Source organism: Phasianus colchicus, chromosome 2 (assembly GCF_987193195.1).
Source record: "Phasianus colchicus chromosome 2, bPhaCol1.hap1.1, whole genome shotgun sequence".
Classification (NCBI taxonomy): Eukaryota; Metazoa; Chordata; class Aves; order Galliformes; family Phasianidae; genus Phasianus; species Phasianus colchicus.
The window spans coordinates 20,085,075-20,105,947 of NC_143437.1; the positions used below are offsets into that span (position 1 = coordinate 20,085,075).

Below are 20,873 nucleotides of genomic sequence, written 5' to 3' on the forward strand. Positions count from 1 at the left end.
GTGAACTAGACCAAATTTGCCATTTCATTTCATGCTGATAGCCTAAAAGCCCTCAGTGCTACAGTTCTGCAGTAGTGTGGTTTCTGTGGTCCTCAAATCCTGGCCTGTCTAGGATCTAGGTGAAGCTCATGTTTTCTAGGAGTGCTTTGTTCACTTGTTTTGAATATTCAAAATTGTTTTCAATCCCTTTAGTGTTCAGGCTTTTCAACCTTCTTTCCACTGTTTACCCATTACTGAACCAATTTGATCTGTTAATCTACAAATGCTTTACCATAAATAAATTTTTGTTATAATCAGGAAGTTTTAATCAGGGAAATTAGACCTGGCTATACTAAGTCAGGCAAGGTTACATTTCAGATGGGCAACATAAGTTTGATTCTAAGTTGCTCATGACTAAAATGGCTTCAGAAGGTTAATTTACATCTCTCAAAGATAATTCTTGTAATATATTGAATGTCTTTTTTTTTTTTTTGTGGAAGAAATGAAAGAAAATTAAGCTAGACTTCACAGCTTTTCATCCTTACTGGTAGCTAAGGTTCGATTTTATAGAAAAGTAGGGTGGAAGCTTGCATCTTGGTGCAAAGGTCTGTGGACTTTGTCTCTGGTGGCAAGATGGCAGCTCTCCAATGAGCCTAACACTAAATGTTATCTGAATCCATTACCTGATTAAATCATTCACCTTTCTTACGTAAGTTAGCCTGTGCATCAGCATTTATTTCAGAGAATATTTTAAGCAAGCGATGATAGGTATCTTCCCTTTTGCCCTATTTCTCCATGCCTATGGGCAAACCAAACTTCTGAGCAATTACTTCCAACACGTCTTTCATTCTGTTGTAATGTCACTGTGTAGCTATGGCAGCCAAACAAGATGAGACAATAAAAAATAATCACACCGAAATCTGAGAACCAGAGAGACATTCAGAAGGATGCAGATGGTCCTATCCCTTTTACTGTCTCTAGTTTCCTTACAGCGTTGTATGTTACGCACATTTAGATTAGGGAATAAGAATGAGGTTCCTTATTTGTGCATGGCTTTTTCAAATATATCAGAAATACTGAAAAAGAGAGAGAGGGTTTAAAACAATACTGATATGGTGCTATGTATCATTGCCATGGTTCTCTATTTGTTATAAACAAATTGCTAAAAACCCCACTCCAATAATGAAGCTCATTCCAGACTGAAGCTAAAAGCACGTGAGTTCTCAACTAGTGAGTGATTTGTTGTAATGATTTATTTTAATGTCTTTGGAAATGATTTTTTTTTAACTGCTGTGAAGGTAATTTAGTTTAAAAAACTTTAGAAAATGAGATATTCTATGTGTTCATAGAAAAAAAAAAAAAAAAAAAAAAGGCAATTATCCATGCTACCTTGGAAGAATATATCAGAATTGGCCTAGAAAGAGTATCAGTAGGGGCAGAATGCAAGTGGTTCAGTCTTTCTTACTTGGACAACCCTTCAGAGACTTCCAGGTGATAGGGAGTCAGTTCTGTAGAAGGGTGGGTCTTCATGCTGTTGATTCTCCCTTGAGAGGATCTAAATGGCCTTGATTCGTGTTGAAGATAGAGGTTGATTCCACTGGGATCCAAAGGTATTTGAACCCTTACAAGTGGCATTCAAACCCTACTAGTATCAGTGCTGTAGTGAAAAATGTGGTGTTTTTTATAATGTTGGAAAACCTAAAATAAGCAGCTAATGCAATAATATCATGCGCTCAGGCAAACCAGCATCGCCTTTATGTTTTCATTTAAAATCTCTGTTCATATTGCTTTTAAAGAATACAAGAAAAAGTGATGAAAATACAATTTAGAAGTTCTGAATAGATTGTAATTCAGTAGCGTATTTATAGTGGCTTGCTTTAAGCAACACAATTGAAAGATAGCTGTTTAAATTAAAATGTAGTAATTTTAAGTTGACAGTATCCCTTTGTCAAGTAGTAACTTACAGTGGAGAACAATTTAAAGTGACTGCTTTTCCTGAGTTTCTTATTTTAACAGAAAAGGCAGCACAAGCACCAGAAGCATGAGCATAATCCATCATATATGGCCCTACCATCTTAATTTTTAAAATTTATTGATTGAGGTTTTGAATGGAAATACATTTAAGAACTTAACTTTTGAATATTCTGAAACTGTGCATATGCAAAATTGTTCCTGAAGCCGTCTGGTTGAAAAGTAGTGAATAGTCATCTTCAGGCTTAATCAGCCACATATACCATGTAATAGAATTCGTAGGTTTATAATTTCTTGAGCTATCTACAGTATCGCATGAATCCATTTAAGGGTTTGTCAGCCCAAACTAGGTTTAGTTAGGTTCAGATCCAACCTCATTTCAATCTGACTCCTTTTCTGAAATCCTAACAAAATGAGCACTTTTGCATGTGAAAATAGTCATAATTAAATTCAGTTGAGTTTTAACTGCAAAGTAAAGACCCCAGACTAGAAGAACTGAAAAATTGACCTGAAAGAAATGATTTTTATTTTCCACAGTTGATCTTTGCTAAGATATGCAGATAGCAAATGTGGTTTTGAGTCCTTTTGGGGCTTTTTCCTCTCCTTCTAAGTCAGCCTATCATTCTTTAGTTCTATCACCACCTGCTCTTCCTCAGTTTCTCTGAATTTCTTCTCTTCTGATTGGATTACTTATCACCTAATACACCATTATTCAGTCTGTGTTGGCTTGGCTTCTTCTGTCTCATTGCAAGACTTCTCTTTTATTAATTCCCAGAATGCCTGTTGCCATAATCACTGCTGCCTAAGTTTTCACATTTGTCAGTTCATGAAAGCACGTGCTGTGACCAAGGAAGACAGAGCAAGATGTTGGTGTGGAGGGTAGACTTTACTGCAGAAAAAACTTAAATCCAGTTATGCAGGGGAGCCACTGATAACACTTGATTTTTAAATATAACACTTTTAAAAATAGATACTCGATTGCAGAATTTCAAAGAGAGAGTTTGGGTGATAAATGAGTCATTATTGGATATAAATAGATAGTGAAATCCAGCTCTATGAGTAGTTTATATCATGGAATTTATTACACAGAATGAATAATTAATTCCCCCATATCCTTATTTTTTTCTTTTTTTTCTTCCGGATATGCATTTCCACACAATACAGATTTCAGTACTGATAATGTCACCATTTCTTCTACTGTTTTTAAGTGTTCAGGAATAGCTAGATGACACATTTTCAATCTATATCTTTTTACAATCTGTATCTCATCATTCCTCATCTCTTTTATTCAAGAGATTTTCTGGGCAGATTCCAATAGTTCATATCAATCTGTTTGTGTCGCTAGTGTTAAAATGTCAAAAGTCACGGCGTGAAAAGGGAAATAAAGCTTCTGCTAAGATTCTGGTGTCTTCATCTTCTATTCTTGTCAGTATTTTTGGAAGATAAAACTTTGTCTCAGCCTATCCCACAGATGGCAGCCAGTTCCTACAGCCAGCTCTGTGGTCAGGTATCTGTGAGATCCCTCATTTGTTACTGCTGATGACAAGAACTTCATTTGGGAGAGAGGCCAAGGTACGAGGCCTGTGCTTTTGGTGGCTTGGCCTTTGTCCTGGCTCTAACTCCTTCTTTTACTGTGAGGCCCCCAGTCTGCTGACCCATGTCACAGTCTCTTCCGCACAAGCAAAAGTTAGAAGGGCCTTGATACTTTTGGCTTAGTCCAGTTGGTTACCTGGCTCATAAAGCCATCAAGTGTGTCCTTGTTTCAGTGAAGTTTTACTATGACCCCATGTCTCATCCAGATAACCTCCGAACCTCATGGGGAAAATATGGTCAACTTATCCTTGAGCTGTCTGCAAAGATCTTACAGTTTGAAGCATCTGAAAATAGTGAGCAGGTTATGCGGCATTAAGTTTTAGCAGCTAACTTGCTGCCTAAAGATGAAATGGCATTATTTTTAGTGAGTTAGTTGCTTTTGAAAGGCTTAGGGTGCTGGAAATATTTTCTCATCTTGTGGCAGAGATGATAATATTTAAAAAATTAGTAGAAAAGAAAAAAAATTGAAATATCCATCAGTGAATGAGGAAAGGAGAGGGACTTGGGCATAAATCCCTTTATATTTTTATGGTGAAGGGCAGTGTGTTTGGGGAGTGAAGATTTGACATATATTTTTATTTTCAAACGTCATACTAATTTGCATTACTCAGCCCTTTAGCTGCCAGACTGTAGAAGTCCATTATGCTACTGAAAGGAATATACAAATTATCTTCTGGCACTTCAGGCAGGAGTTTTACTTATCCGCTGTTATTCTATCAGTCAGCAAGCTGCAAGATTCTATTAAGCAGTAAGTGAGAAAATTATATTGCCTGCAAACTAATTGTACAGAAGACTCTGAAATAAGTAATCAGCGCCCAATCCTTCCTGAAAACCAGCCAGGAGATATTATAAATTGCTCTATCACTCTTGTCAGCCCGCTTTAAAGACTCCAAACTGCCATGTTGATCTCATTCATCGTATAACGCGGCAACCTTTCCAGCTAGTGACAGAACTGGTCAAACTTGTATTCTTATTAGCTGCTCAGTTTCAGCCTTTAGCACCATGCACTGAGCAAGTAAATGGCAGAACTTCCTTCTAAATCCTGCTGGGTTATACAGATTGCCAAATGGTTAAATAATTTCTGTTTATTCTATTGTATGGAAGTAAATAAGTAATTAGGAGAGCATTGATGGCCAAGTAAATTTATTTTTATAAAAGTAGATCCACTAAAACTTTGGAGTTGAAACATATTTCTAGTATCACACGTGTATAGGTCACTCTGAAAGTAACGCCTCCTATTTATTTCTGTAGAAACAGCACAGTAACACTGTTTGATAGAGCAAATTCTCAGCTGCAGAACACTTTGTCATCATAGTCACCACCATTACTTGTGCATTTTTGCCAGCGATGAACAAAAGCCTGCATGTTTGTAAAAATCTGTATGACTGTCCAGAAAGTGGCTTGTCTTTCACCTTGCTGTCACTACTGTTGGTGCTCATCACCCACCACCTCTGTGTGCTCATAGCCACTGTTCGGCCTGCATAAGTGTTCAGCAAGCATCGATGAATGTCAGTGGTTGCTATTTTTTCCACATGGAGGAATTTAGCGGCACACCTTTGCTTCATATGCACTTCCATTTCAGACACCATTCTGTTGGACTGCCCCAATGTTGCCACATGGCAACAACATGTAATGGGATATTGATGGGAAAGTTCAGCCTCTAATGCCATACCACCTTACTGCTTTTGACGTCATGAGCCAACATGATAAAATAGGTGATGTTACTTTCAGAGCAGCCTTCATATTTTAACATATATATCTATTAAAAATTCCCAAATGGGTGTGGTTTTTTTCCTTTTTTTTTTTTTTTTAATAAGAAAATCTCACTAATAGAAATAGGGAAAGTCTATCTGTGCTGGTAGATGATAAAATTCTGCATTCATATATGAAGTGGTAACACAGTTTTAATTTCCTTGAACTCTCATTGCACTCTAGCCTTATTTTGAAATTCAGAAATACTAGGAGGACCACACATGGCTGTTGGTAAGATATGAATAGTTGTTGCAGCTATAAATCTGGTTACTGTATCTCCTTTGAGTTCATTGGAGAAACTCTTTCCAACACCTTCCAGGTTTGTTTTCTAAAATCAGAAATAAGGATGTAGCGTCTGCTGTAAAAAATATATTTTTTTGAAGTAGAGCAGCCTGAATTTGATAGTAAAAGATTCATCATGCTATAGAGCATTGCTGTGTTTTAGAGAGTTTTGAGTAAGGCTGACATTGCATTTATGGATTAGAAGAGTTTGCTTAGGAAAATATGCAATCTTCCAAAATTTTTCTGGTTTTCAGTATTGCTCTTTGATATCAGCTCCTGGACTTTTTTCCTAGGGGATGTTCTACTTGCCTCTGTATTTGCCATGCTGTGTTATAATCTCTGTCTGGGTTTTGATCACAATAATTTTTGACCTTGTGCAAAGATCATCTTTGATCTTATGCAAAACACATCTGATTGCATGTTTCTTTTTTTTTGTAATTGGGGATAGTAGTACATACATTACTATGATATTATGAAGTTAATTAAATAAAATCTGTGAAATGCTTTGAAGATCTCCATGCACAGTGGTTGTGCCTTACTGATAATGTCTCACTACAGCGTAAGAAGATAATGTCTTTCTTTTTTTTTTTTTTTTTTTTTTTTAAGACATTACCATCTTTTCCTACTCATGCTTCCAGAAGTATTATTTTCCTATTTTTGTTAGTGCAATTGAGAAGGCAGGTCTGCAGGAACCATCCTACCAAATTTCCTATTCAGCATATCCTTCAGTTTCTCAAATGTCTGTCTTCTCAGGAGTTGAAGAAGGGGAAGAATGCTAAACTGAAGTTTTAAGTTTTGTCAATGAGAGCTACTTGTATTCAGCCATGCCAAGATCCATTTTACTTGCCAACATTGCTGCTTCAGCCATGCAGCATGTTTAGGAGAAATAAAACCTGCAAAATATGTTGGTTTTGTTGGCAGAACTTACTGTGCAGACCTCCTTTATCATAAATACTTAACCAATTTTCAATAGATGTAAGTGGTTTAAGTATTACTTCCTGTTGAATTAGCAGTTGCTGAGCATTTGAGTCTTTGTGCAATCCTGCAATCCACTAATGTGATATTTAATGAGGAGACATCAGTCTGGAGAAAGGTAGTCAATATAAATCAGTGTTTACAAAGTGTGATTAACTCTGAAATATTTCATCAATGCTGTGGTCCCAGGCAGACTCTATGCTAATTATTAGAACCTGCACATGTTTCAGGGGACTTCAGTGGACCCTGAGTGCAGCAAACACGGAGCAGCAAAATTGCAATTATGCTCGGACTGTCTCTGATGACAATTTATGCATTTGGTGTGATGACCTCCTGTTTCCCTAGAGGGCAATAAACAGAATGCATTTTCATTAAGATACTAATGCACTTAATCACAGGGGGAAAGGGTTAGAAAGTAAAGAAATACCTTTAAAGCAAGATGTGACAGGCTGATGGGGAAGACACTTTATTTAAAAGTCAGTTTCATGATAAAACTTCTGACTGCTACAAAGTCTGTCATACTGAATGTAGTCATGAGCAATAGGGTGCGTGGCTAGGCAGAAGAATAAGCTGAGCTAAGCTTTTATGAAGAATGCAGTGGTACCATGACAAAAGAGAATAGATGCTTCCTAATTTGGACTTGGATTCCCAAAGACATGATTTGAAAATGGTATAAAGAAAATGATTTATGCATGGCCTTCCCATTAATTTTCAGACTTCTTATTTTTGAGGATTACTGTTATGTATTAGTAGTAATTAAAAAACTAGCATCAGTGCTTTGCCACTGAGGCTTCATTTTTAAGAATCTAGCTTGTGATTGGTCTTACGGAGGGTTGGGAGAAATAGAGGAAAGGATCTCCTGTAAGTTTTTGCTGTTCTGATCATCTGATGCCTCTCAATAGAAGAACTTTATGTGAAGTGCAGACAGATAGGAGCGTTCCCAGGCAAGGAGATCTGATGCAGCAGTGATGGGATTTGCTGGGAAGCGACAGCAGTGCAGCTAAGTCCTGTCTGATACGATGCAGTTCTGGAAGAGTGAAGTTCTATAAAATTTCTTTCAGATCTTTTTGAAATAAAACAGAATAGTCATCTTGTATTCTATCCAAAGAAAGGCTGACGACATCTGCAAACAACAGGAAATGAAGAGTGTTCATGTTAGGAGCCTTTATATGTTTGGCTTGATACATCCCACCAGCAGGAGTAACTGATGTGAAGGATTTTGTTTGAGACTGTGCATGGATCTAGATATGAAATCCATCAAGATTTTTTATTATTATTATTATTATTGTTTTAACATATAGCTGTCTAAATTAAAATATTTCATTGTTTAACTTGGCTTCTTTTTACTTAAAAGATATATTTTTTTTGTATAGTTATTTATTCTTCATATGTTCCACAAGTAAACCCAACAGCAATGGTGTAAGTACGCTTATATCTGCTCTATTGGTTGTTCATTTATTCTGAATACCTCTTTTTCTCTGGGCTTTCTATCACAGGTAACATAGAATACAGCTGCCCAGCAACAAACGAATGTGAAATCACAAAGCGCAGACGCAAGTCCTGCCAAGCCTGCCGCTTCATGAAGTGTCTAAAAGTTGGCATGCTGAAAGAAGGTAAGACTGATCAAGTCAATACCTATCTCTCTGCAAACGCATTCAACAACTGTAGAGCAATCAGGAAAGAAGAGATAGGTGAGAGTTCTGATCGGTTATTGTAAAGGCAATTTTCAAGTATACTTGCTCTTCCTGACAGTCTTAAATGTCAGCTAAGGAATCGTGGTGTATCTACACGGAGTATGTCTTCTCTGGAACATTTATTCTTAGCTGAAATACAGAAAATGTGCCACAGCATTCACTTTCTTTCTGTAGATAACTATTAGAATAATCATCAGGAGACATCCTCTCATTTTTCTTAAAACTTTTACATCGTGACTTTTCAAAGATTTATTTCTTTCATTATTATTTTTTTTTTTTTACCTTCTGTTAGTCTCTCCCAAATACAGCAGAACTGTACATTGTGCCCTCTTCTCCCCATTTTTGCTCATTCTTCATGCCATCATGACACGTGAAAGGGTTATCTCTCAATTAAACATACATAAATCTTGAGCATGTCTGCAGAAGTTGTTGTAACTGCACTGCAGCAAATACCAGCATACAGAAGAGGAGAATCCACCCCTCTTTTTTTAAGCATATGAAAACCCCTGCTCTCAGTGTAAGTATGCATTGGGTGCTTAATTCTTCAGTTACCTTTTGAAGATATTTACTAACAGATACACGTATGAAAATGTTTCCAAGAATCTGTGCTATCCTACTTGAAACCTAATGAATCTGTTTTATAAAATAAGATCATTCCTAAAATCTTGGTTGCCTGCCATGCTCTTTATTAATGTATTTGCAAAAACACACTTTTACGTGCATATATTGTACACGTTATTATCGTGGTGCATTGTTACTACCAAGAAGGAATAATAGAATATGTTTCATACTTTTGAGCTTCATAGCCTTTTAAAATAAAATCTAAACTTTAGTCTAAACTCTAAATATTGTCTTCATTGGAAAGTTCTCTGTGCTAAGTAACCATTTCAAAATAGTCCCCTACAGTTTTGTTTTGTCAGTGCTTAAAATGTTGGCTTTAATAGATGGCTAATTTTTGCAAATTATTTGATGGTAATTTGAAACATGTTTCGGTATACATCTGTCAGGTTAAAATCCAGGAACAATATAGACCAATGGAGAGATGATGGGCAAATTAGGTCTATCACGCACCTACAGACATATTCTTATTGGATTATACTTACTAAGAATAAACCTTGTTCTGTACAACTGCTTTGGCAGACGCTAGGATCCTTTGAGCCAAATCCTGCTGTCCTAAGTCTTACTTGAGCAAAACTGTCAGATTCGATGGGGATTTTGAGTCAGTAAGAATGGCAGGATTTGACCCTTTCTTCCAGTGGTGGTGGTTGAGTTCCTCATTTGCCAAAAATCCTGATGTAGCTGACAACTAAGTAATTGTTTAAAGCTGTGAAGCTTACATAAACAGTAGAATGAAAGGAACATTTGAACATGGCACCTTTTGAAATGACCTGTGCTTAACATCTTTTTTTGGTAAGTTCATTGCCCCGTATCACTGGCAGCCTAATACAGATATGTTGAACAACCTGATTGGAAACAGAACAGTGCTATTAAGAGTCCAGGTGAACCAATTTAGCCTTCTTTTAAAATTTGGGGATAGAATTGCATGTCCTTTAGCACACACACTTGAAAATCTAGTTTGTGTGTAGCTTCTGGGTCTGCATGAGGAAATTAAGTGGCTCTTCTACAAATGAGTAGTTATGTCAGTTATCAAAGTTCTGCACAGAAGTACTATTTTTATGCACATAATTTTGGTAACTGAAACAATTAGAGAATTCCGAGTCAAGTGATTGGACTTTTTGCATAAATTATAATTCAGGAATAGTTTTCTTACTCATTACATAAATGGTCCATCCTAAACAGACATATCTTTCTGCAGTGATGAACTAATTCCTTTAAAGGGAGCGTTCCTTTGTTAGCCCAACTCCCTAACAAATCCTAGTTCTTCCACTCTTATTGCGAGTCTTTCTATTAAAACATGCTGAGATTCCTACTTATTTTTAATCACTGGGTCTCCTTATTTAGGAGTGAGTTAGCTTTTTCTCCTTTCAAACAATGCTTACCTACAATCTAACAGGGTAACTTAAAAGAGCTAGGAAGTGGGTTTTTCTCTCCTGTGTGCTTTTGTGGTCACTTCTACTTTTGGAACAGTGATGATTCGTGCTACACTTATTGAACTTTATTTGGAATATATTTGATTTGTTGTTGGATGGTTTTTCTGGAGAGACAAATTGGTCGTCTTTTTTGTTGGATTTTTCTTTTTCTTTTTTTAAATGTATGCTAATGTCTGAGGATTAGTTTTTTCACTTTGGATTTTAAAACATCCTTTATGCACAGAAAGTAAAGAAAGATGATATACCTCTTTCTTTTCATGTGTAAAGTAGTGTAAATTTATTGATTACTATGGACTTACAGCAGGCATTATCTCAGCTCAGGGTATCTTAAATGTTTCTTTATGTATAGACAAGGATTTCAGTCCCATGCTGCATGTCAGAGATCATGCGGCAGTAAATCTATTCAAATGTAAACCTGTTCAATTCAATTACCAGTTTATAATAAAATTTGCTGCTACAGCCTCCACGTTTGTCACAGCAGTCTCTACATGTTGATGGCACAGCATGCCTGGAAATTGACAGCCTAAATCTATTTAAAAAAAAATTTAGTTTCAGACCTGAAATAAAATCAAGTTTAAGCAGCTTTGAGAGAAGCATCATATTCCTTACAAGAACTTCTGCACATCTGCCAATGTGTATCTTCTCCATAAACTTCAACCTATTGGTGGGGAGATTTTTTTCTAGGAATTTTCCCTAATAAGCAGTTTTTAATATAGTCATAAGTGAATCAATTATCAGACGTTGTGCTTCTTTTCTTGTTTTGAGAGAATTTATTAGTTGGTCATTTTGTGAATTGTCAGATGAGATTCCTTATATAAATGGCAGTACGTAGAAAAGGATCCTGAGCTTTATTTTAGCTTTTTGGACAAGGTCTGAAAACCGTGTTACTCACAGCAACTATGTCTGTAGTCACTTTTTCTTATGGTAGTTATGTGGTAAATCACTTACTGGAGGAAGATGTTATTGCTTTTCATCTGGCATCCACTCTTCTGTGAGAGACCTAGTTCGAATTTTGGGGCATTGGGAGGGACTTAGATTATTCATCACGAGTAAAACCGGATGGAGCTGGGCATTTTTGCTCTCATTCTCGATGATGTTGATGAATTGTGGCCAGCTACACCTAGATCAAGATTCTTAATTTAGAAGAACTAACATCCCTAACAGTTTAGGTTAGAAGCTAGGGAAGGAAAGGAAAATAAATGTAGAAGTGTGGTGGTTTGAGGTGGGATTGAAGTCATGGTTTCTGCTCCTGTTGAGTGGTACAAGGACACTTCCACAGGTGGATTGAGAGGGAGCAATTCATTCTGTTGTAACTTATGGGCTGTCACTTGAAAACATAAGTCTAGATGGACTGAGATTTTTAAGTATGCATTATGCTTCATACTGAAGCATTCTGTAGATACTAACAAGGTTTTAAGAACATGACAAATAAAAATGTGTCATGATTTCATTTGCTTTCCTAGACAATTGTTTTTTTATAGCACAGAAGAATACACTTTACTCAAGGAAGAAATTTTAAACTAATTTTTTTCAGTAGTATGAAAGGTAAGATTTTCAAGGATCACAGTTGTTCTTAAATACAGTTTCTCTGACTATGGTTATGTTTCAATACGTTGCCTATGATTTCCCATAACAGAGGAAACAACATAAAGATTCTTGTGTAGTTTAGGCAAGAACATTTAAAATGTATCCCTAGTGGTTTCTCTAAGTAATAATATAGGTGCTGAAAAAGGAGGTGGGGAAGGGAATTTTCCCCTCTTTTTTAAAAATCAATGCTTTTAGCTATTCTATAGTTGTCAGTACTGTTGTTTATTAATCAGTTTTTCAAATTTGGCCCTTTAGACACCTCAGAAGCCACTTGTTGCCTTCAGGTGGTAGAATTAAATCTGTGTTCATCTGCAGGAATGGGTGATTTAGCTATTTTTCTAGCTAACTAGAACTAGCTAAAGCTAGTTAGAATGAAATAATGGGCAGACACATCTGATGTTTGTTTGGTTGGTTAATTGTTCATAAGTCTGCTTGAATTCTATTTTCTGTTTCCCATTAGTTCTTTATGCCTTTTAATTCAATCTGTAGGATTGGCTTTCTAGAATTTGTCTGTGATGGAAAATGCTATTCCACATTTATCACATTGCAGTGTTACAGTAGCTACCCACCTAAAATAATTCCACTGGAGTAATTATTCCAAAATAAAATTACTTTTTATTTCAAGTACAGTGTTTTTACAGCTATTTTCACAAGAAGTTGTTCCATATGTTTCAGTTTTCTCCACGGAGACAAAACCACAGCCTCAATTTTATCTGTTCCTATACTGTAGCTGCATTCAGAAATATAGTTAAGAGGGAAATCCATTGGGCAGCACTAACACAGTTCGATTACCGGAAAAAAATGTCTCCAGTTATTGCTCTTACTAGACAGTAATAGTTTATACTTTTAAAACCACTGTTGATATTGAAACACCTCCTTTATCTTCAATGTCTGATATTTTCAGATTTTTGTAGTTTTTTGTTGTTGGTGGTGTGTTTTTTTGTTTTGTTTTGTTTTTTTGTGGTAATTGATGTTCATTGCTTGTTATTACAGAAAGTGCAGCTGAGAAAGAAAGAGGCTGATAAATAAAGAAACAAATTCAGTTTTATTTGGAAAGGATGTAGTGTACCAGAGTGAAATAGCATATAAGTATGCTTCTGTTTTCCTTATGGAAAACATTTATTTTAGCTGATAAAGATGGCCATCAGTTACTTTGCACCTAGTTAGAATAGACATGATGATAGTAGTCTAGCTTAATTAGTCCACTTATTAAAAATGGGAGGTCAGATCCCTACTTAGTAGAAATGAAGCTGGTGGCTGCTCCGGTTTAGCAATCTATGCTATGGGGAAATCAGCAAAATACCTTTACCATTGCTAATCTGTTAGCATTCCCCCTCCAAAAATGGATAGAAACTCTCCAAGCTTGTCATCTGGCAATGCTGACTTCAGATTAAGATTTCATTAGTTCAAATACAAGGCTATATTTTTTGGAGGGGCACAGGTATTTTCAAGCGTAAATTATTATTATGCAAATACAGCTGTATGGCTGTATTTTGCTTGTGTTAAGCAGCAGACCAGATTAAATTATTGCATTGATCCTTTCTGGTTTTGACAATCTATGAAAATGAATCTGATACAGTAGGAAGAATAGACAGTTTGAGTTTACTTTTACAGGAAGAGGTGCATGATATGCATAGAAAGAGATTAATGGCTTCTCTCTAAAAATAATAAGTAAAGCAGAGAAATGCTCTTTGTAACTAGAAATGTGTTAGCACCTATGTTTTGAGGCTTGTGAAAAAGCCTGCTTAATAGAATTCCTGCTAACAACATCTCCTTTGAAAAGACCTGTATATAAGACATTGCCAAGGTAAATTTCTCTCACAAGTCTAATACCATTAGTCTGTGAAGAAGAAAGCAGAAATTATTGTGGAGGAAGTTTTAGTTTCTGCTGCCTTCAGAAATTAGAACAAAGGGAAAGAGAAAGCATTAATGGTATTCAAAGAAAATATTTCTGTACAGGATGACAGTTAATAGAACTGCGTTGACCTCAGTGATATTTCTTATGCTCTCAATTGTAATATTACACTTAAGGAGCTCCTTCATTAATGTAGAATGTTAAACAAAGCTCCTGTGTTATCACATTGTGAGATAACACAGTGTGCCTTTTCTTGAAGTCTGTTCTGCATTTCAACCCTTTTCTGTGTTTCCATGAGTTATGAGGGAGTTTGGTTTCTGTTACAGGTATTTTTGGAAGTCTTTCTCACTCTTCTTTTTCTTCCTTACCCATTTGCTTTCCTCCTCCTCCTTTCTTTCCTCTTCTTCCCCTCTTTTTCTCCTTTTCCCCTTTATTCACCCTCTCTTCTTTTTCTTCTTCACCTTTTCTTTCCTTTTCTTTCTTTCGTTCAACTTTTGCCTGGTTTTAATATATACTAGGACCTGTTAAATCCCCTTGGAAGCAATAGAAACTAATCTCTAAGTGTTGTTGGTGCTCATAAGTAGGCTTCTTTCCTCCTAACCAAAATGTGGCCTGATAGCCCAGTTCAGACATTAGAACTGACAGCCCAATTTGTCTGTCTTAAAACATGGCTCTTGACTATCTGCTCTCTGTAACTGATGAGGAAGGACAAACTATGCAACTGAAGGCTAGTGTTTGTAACAAGCTCAAGCAGCTAGCGTTTCTGTTCATCCTTGAAAAAATTACACAAGGAAAAGCAAATATTGGAAATGGGGATGTTCTTTCTGGGTTTGGAAATCACAATGAAGTATCTCTGATATGGAGCAGCTTCAGCCTGCAAGAAGTTCTCATGGTGCTCATGGTGCAGTGTTGTACCTGTAGGGCTTAGAGTCTGATGCAGAGCAATTTGGTCCCCTGATTTCATTGGAAATGAAACAAACAAGTTCCAGCAATTCACTGGACACAAGTTTTATGGACAGATTTCTCTCTTTAATGGATAGAGAGTGTTGTTGTTATTATTATTCTTTTATACAAATACTTCATTTCCATAAGAGGTGGTATAAATTAATATATAGAAAGCAATAGAGTCTGTTTCTGTCTGAGGACTGCCTACATTTCTTGGCATCCCATAGATTTATGAATGTACATTTCTTGAGGCTAGCCTAGACAGATCTCGGGTCAAAGCGATTGCTGGCCCAGTCATCTGCAGGTTACTTGGAGTGAGATGATAGGCTTTGTTCTAATTTCTAATCCCACAGCCATCACCATCCCCAGTCCTGGTGACTGCAGCTGTTTTCAAGGGTCAGGCGTCTGCCAAGAAAGCATTTGACCTATGGTTAGTTACTGTTTTGTTATTAAAGATAGTGAGTATAAAAGATTTTGAAAGGACTGAAATCTGTGTTATTTTTCTTAGTGCATGTACCTTACCTATTACTTCCTCAGAGTTAGAAAGAGTAGGTTCTGTAGATTCAAATATCTACTTAAATTAAAATACCATAAAAATTAATAATTTTAGGATGAGAAAATATAATTAAGCGCATTGAAGATTGTTAACTGAACATCCCCCTTTGTCGTATCTTCTTTTGAACCTAAAATAAGAAAGCAATATTGTTCTAATTTCCTAGAAATTATTCCATTTAGATATTCAGTGAACTTAGTTCCTGTGAACATTTATTTATGCACTGAAAGTACAGTGACAGCATTATAAGTGATAAAGCAGAGCTAAGTCTCAGGGATGTAGGTTTGTGCCTGTGGCATCTTTCCCCATGAGTTCTCAGGCAAATAGCTGCCTTACTTTCTTGATTTCTGCCACCCATAAACATACATCAACATGGCACAACCATTTATTGCAGAGTACTTGAATTCTTTTGTATGGGTTCTGCTCTGTATTAAATAGGGGTCGCATTGTAAAGTATGTCATTAATGTTACATGTATTCTTCACACCTCTCTGTTTTCTGCTGTGCAGATACCTGTACATCCCCTTCTTGAGGGGAAAATATTTAGTGTCCCATGCAGAAGGTACATTAGCAGTGATGCATGTGCATATCTCTATAATTCTGCTTTGGAGCCAACCCCTTTTTGTATTTCTTTCTTCACTCACATCTCCTCTGTAGGACTTTTCACTGTGTAAAATCCTAGTAGAAACATTAAGATGTACAGATAGGATTATTTGAATTTGAAGTGCTGTAATGACGTAGGGACGTAGGTGCTGCTAAGCAGAACTTGCATGGCAGATGTAGGGGCAGACTTTTGCTACTTGGGATGCATTGGCACCAAAAGGGTTGGAGATTTGGGAACTCTCTTGGCCTGTTCACTCAGCCAAAGCAATAAATGAGCAGCCCTAAAGCTACCATCTGTGGTTGTCAACTCTGACCTCATATAATGCGGTCCCTCAAGTATTTCACATTTCTAAATCTCTACTGTCCTACGTAAGAATGTTCTAGTCAACATGTTTTCCTGAAATGTTGATGTAACTGAACCACAATTTTCTGTCTGGTCAAACATTGTCCTTTTTTAAGCTGGAGGTGTGTTTACCAGTGGGAAGGGAGTCTTTGTCACTTCTACTCACTAAGTCAGTTTGTGAGAGAGGAATATTATTTCATTTACTGTCTGTAATGTGGTTTTTGTGGTTGAAAATCGGCAGCCCAAAGTCTGAAATAAATGTCATCTTCAGCAGTTGCTTGTCATTATGTCAAATTTTGCCATGCTTACCAGCTACTTTGGTAATAGATCTCATCTACCCACCTTTCTTCTTTTTCTTCTTGTTTTCTTTTCTTTGGGCATTTCACAGAAAAGCGCAACTAAGTGAGGAGTCTGTTTCCTTCACATAATAGTGACCTAATATAGCTATTAATCTTCATAAATGAAAAGCATAGCTTTATTTTAAGCTGCAAAAGTCTTTTATTAGATTAATGATTCTAGAAAATCAAACACAAGCTATGTTAAATGTATTATTAAATGTATGATATGCCGAATATCAATATTTTCCTGTTTTCTCTTTATTATTCCAACAAAGTTAATATGTTTATCTGTTCTTCCAAGCATCTGGTTTTAGTTCTCAGAATCATGAGGTATAATCTCAGATGCCAATTTGCTATCTGGTATTAGTGCAGCAGATCCGAACCCAACGATTTGTACAACTTGCTTCTGCAGAATCCTATTAAGTCCATGTTAAAACTGTTAATTATTAAAATATTTAATTTAGAAAAATTAAAATATTTCTCTTTTCCCCTCCATTTTCCCTTCTGCTTTTTTCTAGCCAAGTAGTCCAGAACAGCCATCCTGTTCTTGGCATCTTTAGTCAGCCCTATCAAAATTATTTATCACATTATCTTTGCTCTTTGTCTCTTCATAACGTTCCTTTTAGTCCTGTGGATGACTGACTGAAGAAGGCTTTCCAGATGGGTCTTGTCTTTCTTTCTGGTCTGAATCAATCAACAGATCTGTCTTAAATCATTTGTTAAATGGTTGTGCAGCCGCAAGGTGCTTTTAGTGACAGTGTACCAGGTTGGGTTTATAATTGTGTCCAAAGCCGATATTTCCTAGTTTCTACTTTAGCTTCATATTTTCTGTAATTCAACATCAGCTTAAGAAATGGGCTCCTTAGATTTCACTGTGTGACCAATCCCAAGTGTCCACTGAAACATGAGAAGAGAAACATGCTATAACTCATCTGAATTACTGCATTTTTGAACATAGTGTGTGGAATCAGTTAAGATGAGATGATTTATGAGGTGACATAAATACACTTTGGATGCAGAATGAGGTACCTGCCCATGGATTATTGAATGTCAAGAGAGATGTTGCTCTGAACAGTTTTTCAAGTTTGCAAGTCGTTTTCTGGTTTTCCTGTCAAACTTTTAATGAAAGTGCTTAAGCTTCCAATTTCAAGACAAATGATATTGCTAAATATTGAAATGGGAAAACGAACATTTACCTTAAAAAGTAGAAATCTATTCTGAAACATCAGTATAAATGTATTGCTTTTGGGAATTCTTTCTCAAAGACATACCCGAAATGTTTCTGAGATCACTCTCTAATTTATACCTCATCTGGAAGCAGAAGCTCTGTCTGTAATGAACTTACAATAAAGGCACTTTTCAGTGGCTCTCAAGGACATCATCTCAAATACAAATTTCTGCTCAAAGAAAGGGCTGGAGCACCGTTAGGGATGGTGTGCTAGAGGTTTAGTCTGATGCTTTCTGTCTGACAGCATGCCCCATTGTTTAGTTGTGTGCAAGGTGCTGAGGAACCTGGTAATCAGAACAAATGCACAGACTAGGCTTGTGATTCCTTTTTCTTCTCTTTTTTATCTTCTTTCATTTTCATGATTTTTCTGTTCTTTTTTGTCGTCATAGCACATTTGTATTGGAAGAATGCTGATGAGGAAGTAGTTGCTGCAAGCAGATATCCTCTAAGCAGTCTTTTTCTGGCCAGGTGGGAGAGAGAATCATTAATTTCCTGAGTTTCTCGCTACCTGACCTGCGCTGTTTTGTGAGCACTGCCTAGGCTGAATGATTGTATTTCCTCCTGGGCATCCTGGTATTGCTGAAGATATCCATGCTGGCAAGATACTTCAGCTCGTCCCTAATTAAAATACTTGTTATGAAGTATTCTTAAACACGGCTGCTTAATGAAGTTAGAAAAGAACATTTGGATGTGGAGTGTGAAGGCTTCCAGTGTTGGAGTTTATCCCTAGGGAGATTTGTGCAATCAGAAGGCATTCTGAATGCTAGCAGTCCATCCCATTTTGTTCCCATTTCTTTTCTCTAATTCCCTGCCTTTTTAATGCTGGCTAGCTGGAGCAAGTCTTCTCTCCCTCCTCTCCACTCTTCGCTCCCCCTTGATGGACTGGCTCATGACACGTGCCTGTAAAGTGGCTTCTTGGGAATTTGCAAGTCTTTGAATGTGTTATCTGATTAAAGGGATGTATGTGTCTTTAATTCTCATCTGCAGTTCCACCTTTGACCCCATCTGTTAAAGTGGAAAGGAGTTGAGAGTCAGCAAAGTCCCAGATTCAACCCAGATAACCTGCAGTGCGCATATCTGAATGCTTTAACTCTTTGCTTGCCCTGGAAAACATTAAGTATCAGGTTTGACTGGAAAATGTGGCAGATCTGATGTGAGGCAGTTGAACTGTTTTATTTTGTTGCTGTACTTAAGGGACAATAGTTCACTCCAGGCATACCTTTATGTTAGAGAAATGAATGAACATTTACCTGTTTGTGTGACACAAACAGATACAATGTCTTGTTAGTGGGTGTGGGTTTGATATATTCAAGAGGTCAGTCTCTTTCTTACAGAACAGGAGTGAATGTTCAACCACCCCACATATAATAGATGTACTTCTTTTTGAAGAGGAGGCTGAATTCCATGAGTGGGAATAATAATGCAGTTTTGGATGGGTTTATTAGTCACCTTGAAATAGCACAGCAGAATTCATTCAGTGTATAAAGTAGATTTAGAAAGTGGATGACACAGGTGTCATTTTTATGATATTTTGCTACTGCTGTGCATTTTCTGCAGAACAGTGTGATTGTGACATTTCCTGTGTTTGCAGATGCTCAGCTTAAGTGACTAGAATACTCCCATGCATTTAGATTTATGGATGTTTTCGTCTTTCCTCTGGTCATTTTCTGTCCTAGCTTTCAGAAACTCATACAACAGTGAGGATTTTCAGTATCCCTCTTCTGTGAAAGCCAGAGCCAAATTCTTCCCCCACTTACATCTGTTCAACTCTGGTGGTTTCACGTATGCTGCATGGCTATAACAATGCAGCATTTGTCCTAATCTGCCCTTTATTTTTCAACGGAGAGTGCGCACGTGCAAAGTGAACATAAACACATTAAGTTGAACTGCAAATAGAAAAACATAAACATATATATTGTATGTGTGTATATACACAAACAGAGATAAATAGCACACAGATAGGTTTGATAGTATATCTACTGTACATAATATTGTAAATGGTATCTTGCTGTGCTGGAATCTAGGCAATATGAGTTCAGTACTAAAGTGTTCAGGTTGCACCTGAGCTAGCTGGAGCCTGCCAGCCCCTGCAAGCCCACTGAGAGCATCTGTCTCGCCACCACCTTGCTCACGCTGTGTCCTCTGCAGGCTCTCCGATTCTTCCGACTATGAGCATAAATCATCCACCTGTCAGGAGCTCTAGCTGCCTGGATTATGCAATGCCTGCCTTCATTTGGAGATGGTGTGAGCAGAAGATTGCGGCAAATGGTTTGCATTCATTTTAATGCTGTTCCAGCATCTCTTCATCTTTAATGAGGGTTCAGGGTGGTGATGACGACTCCCTGAGACGATGAAGGTCCTAGAGACCCAGGCTCGCTTTGTATGTTTGTATGGCCTAGTTTGTTTTATTTTTTTTTTTTTTCCCAAATAAATGAATGGGCTGAAAATTGAGGCAGAGAACCGGGACTGCACAAAGCCAGCTGTCCACAGCTCTGTTTTTTGGCCTTGTAATACTTTCCTCCAGCTGAGCAATGAAGAATTTAAAAATCAGTCATGTTTAATGTTGATTGTCCATTTGTGCTGTCTAAAGCTGCACTGTGCTTAGCTGTCTTCACTTAAATGTTTAAAAATCTTACCTTTACAGTTTTATTTAGTTACAGGTATGTTTGAATTATACTATTAAGAGTGGAACACTGTATTGTATATCCCTGATTTAAAATACAGCTCCCCTATTTAAAGCTTTCCTCACACTAAGAAAAAAGAAAACAGCTTACAGTAAAATTTCCTTCTTTTGGCTCGTTAGGCCTGAATTGATCAAACTCTTTATTCACACAAAATTTTAGTCATAAGCCAAAATCGGAATAAATATGGCTGTTTCCTCATATGTGTAAACAGAAGGAAAAGGTGGAGGTTTGTGAGACAAAAGAGCCCAGGTACTCTCAAAGGCAAGCATTGAAGGTGCTGAAGGTAAGTAGTGCTTTCATAACTGTGTCTGTCCCTAACATTGAATCCTATGAGATTCCTGTAGGTACAGCCATTTGTCTGTAGTCCTTACAGCTAACTCCATGTTATTATTTGCATTTTACGTTGAGTAGCACTAATAGTAATCATACAGTATATGATTT

The 20,873-nt window shown here is 36.9% G+C and overlaps 1 protein-coding gene across 7 annotated transcripts in view; it reads left to right on the forward strand.

The window, feature by feature from the left end:
• Positions 1–20,873, forward strand: part of ESRRG (estrogen related receptor gamma) — a 381,433-nt gene that overhangs the window by 266,286 nt on the left and 94,274 nt on the right. For all 7 annotated transcript variants that reach the window (XM_090135028.1, XM_090135029.1, XM_090135030.1 and 4 more), the window contains one exon: positions 8,049–8,165. In XM_090135028.1, the coding sequence (XP_089991154.1) occupies positions 8,049–8,165 (117 nt within the window). The remainder of the gene's footprint in view (positions 1–8,048; positions 8,166–20,873) is intronic.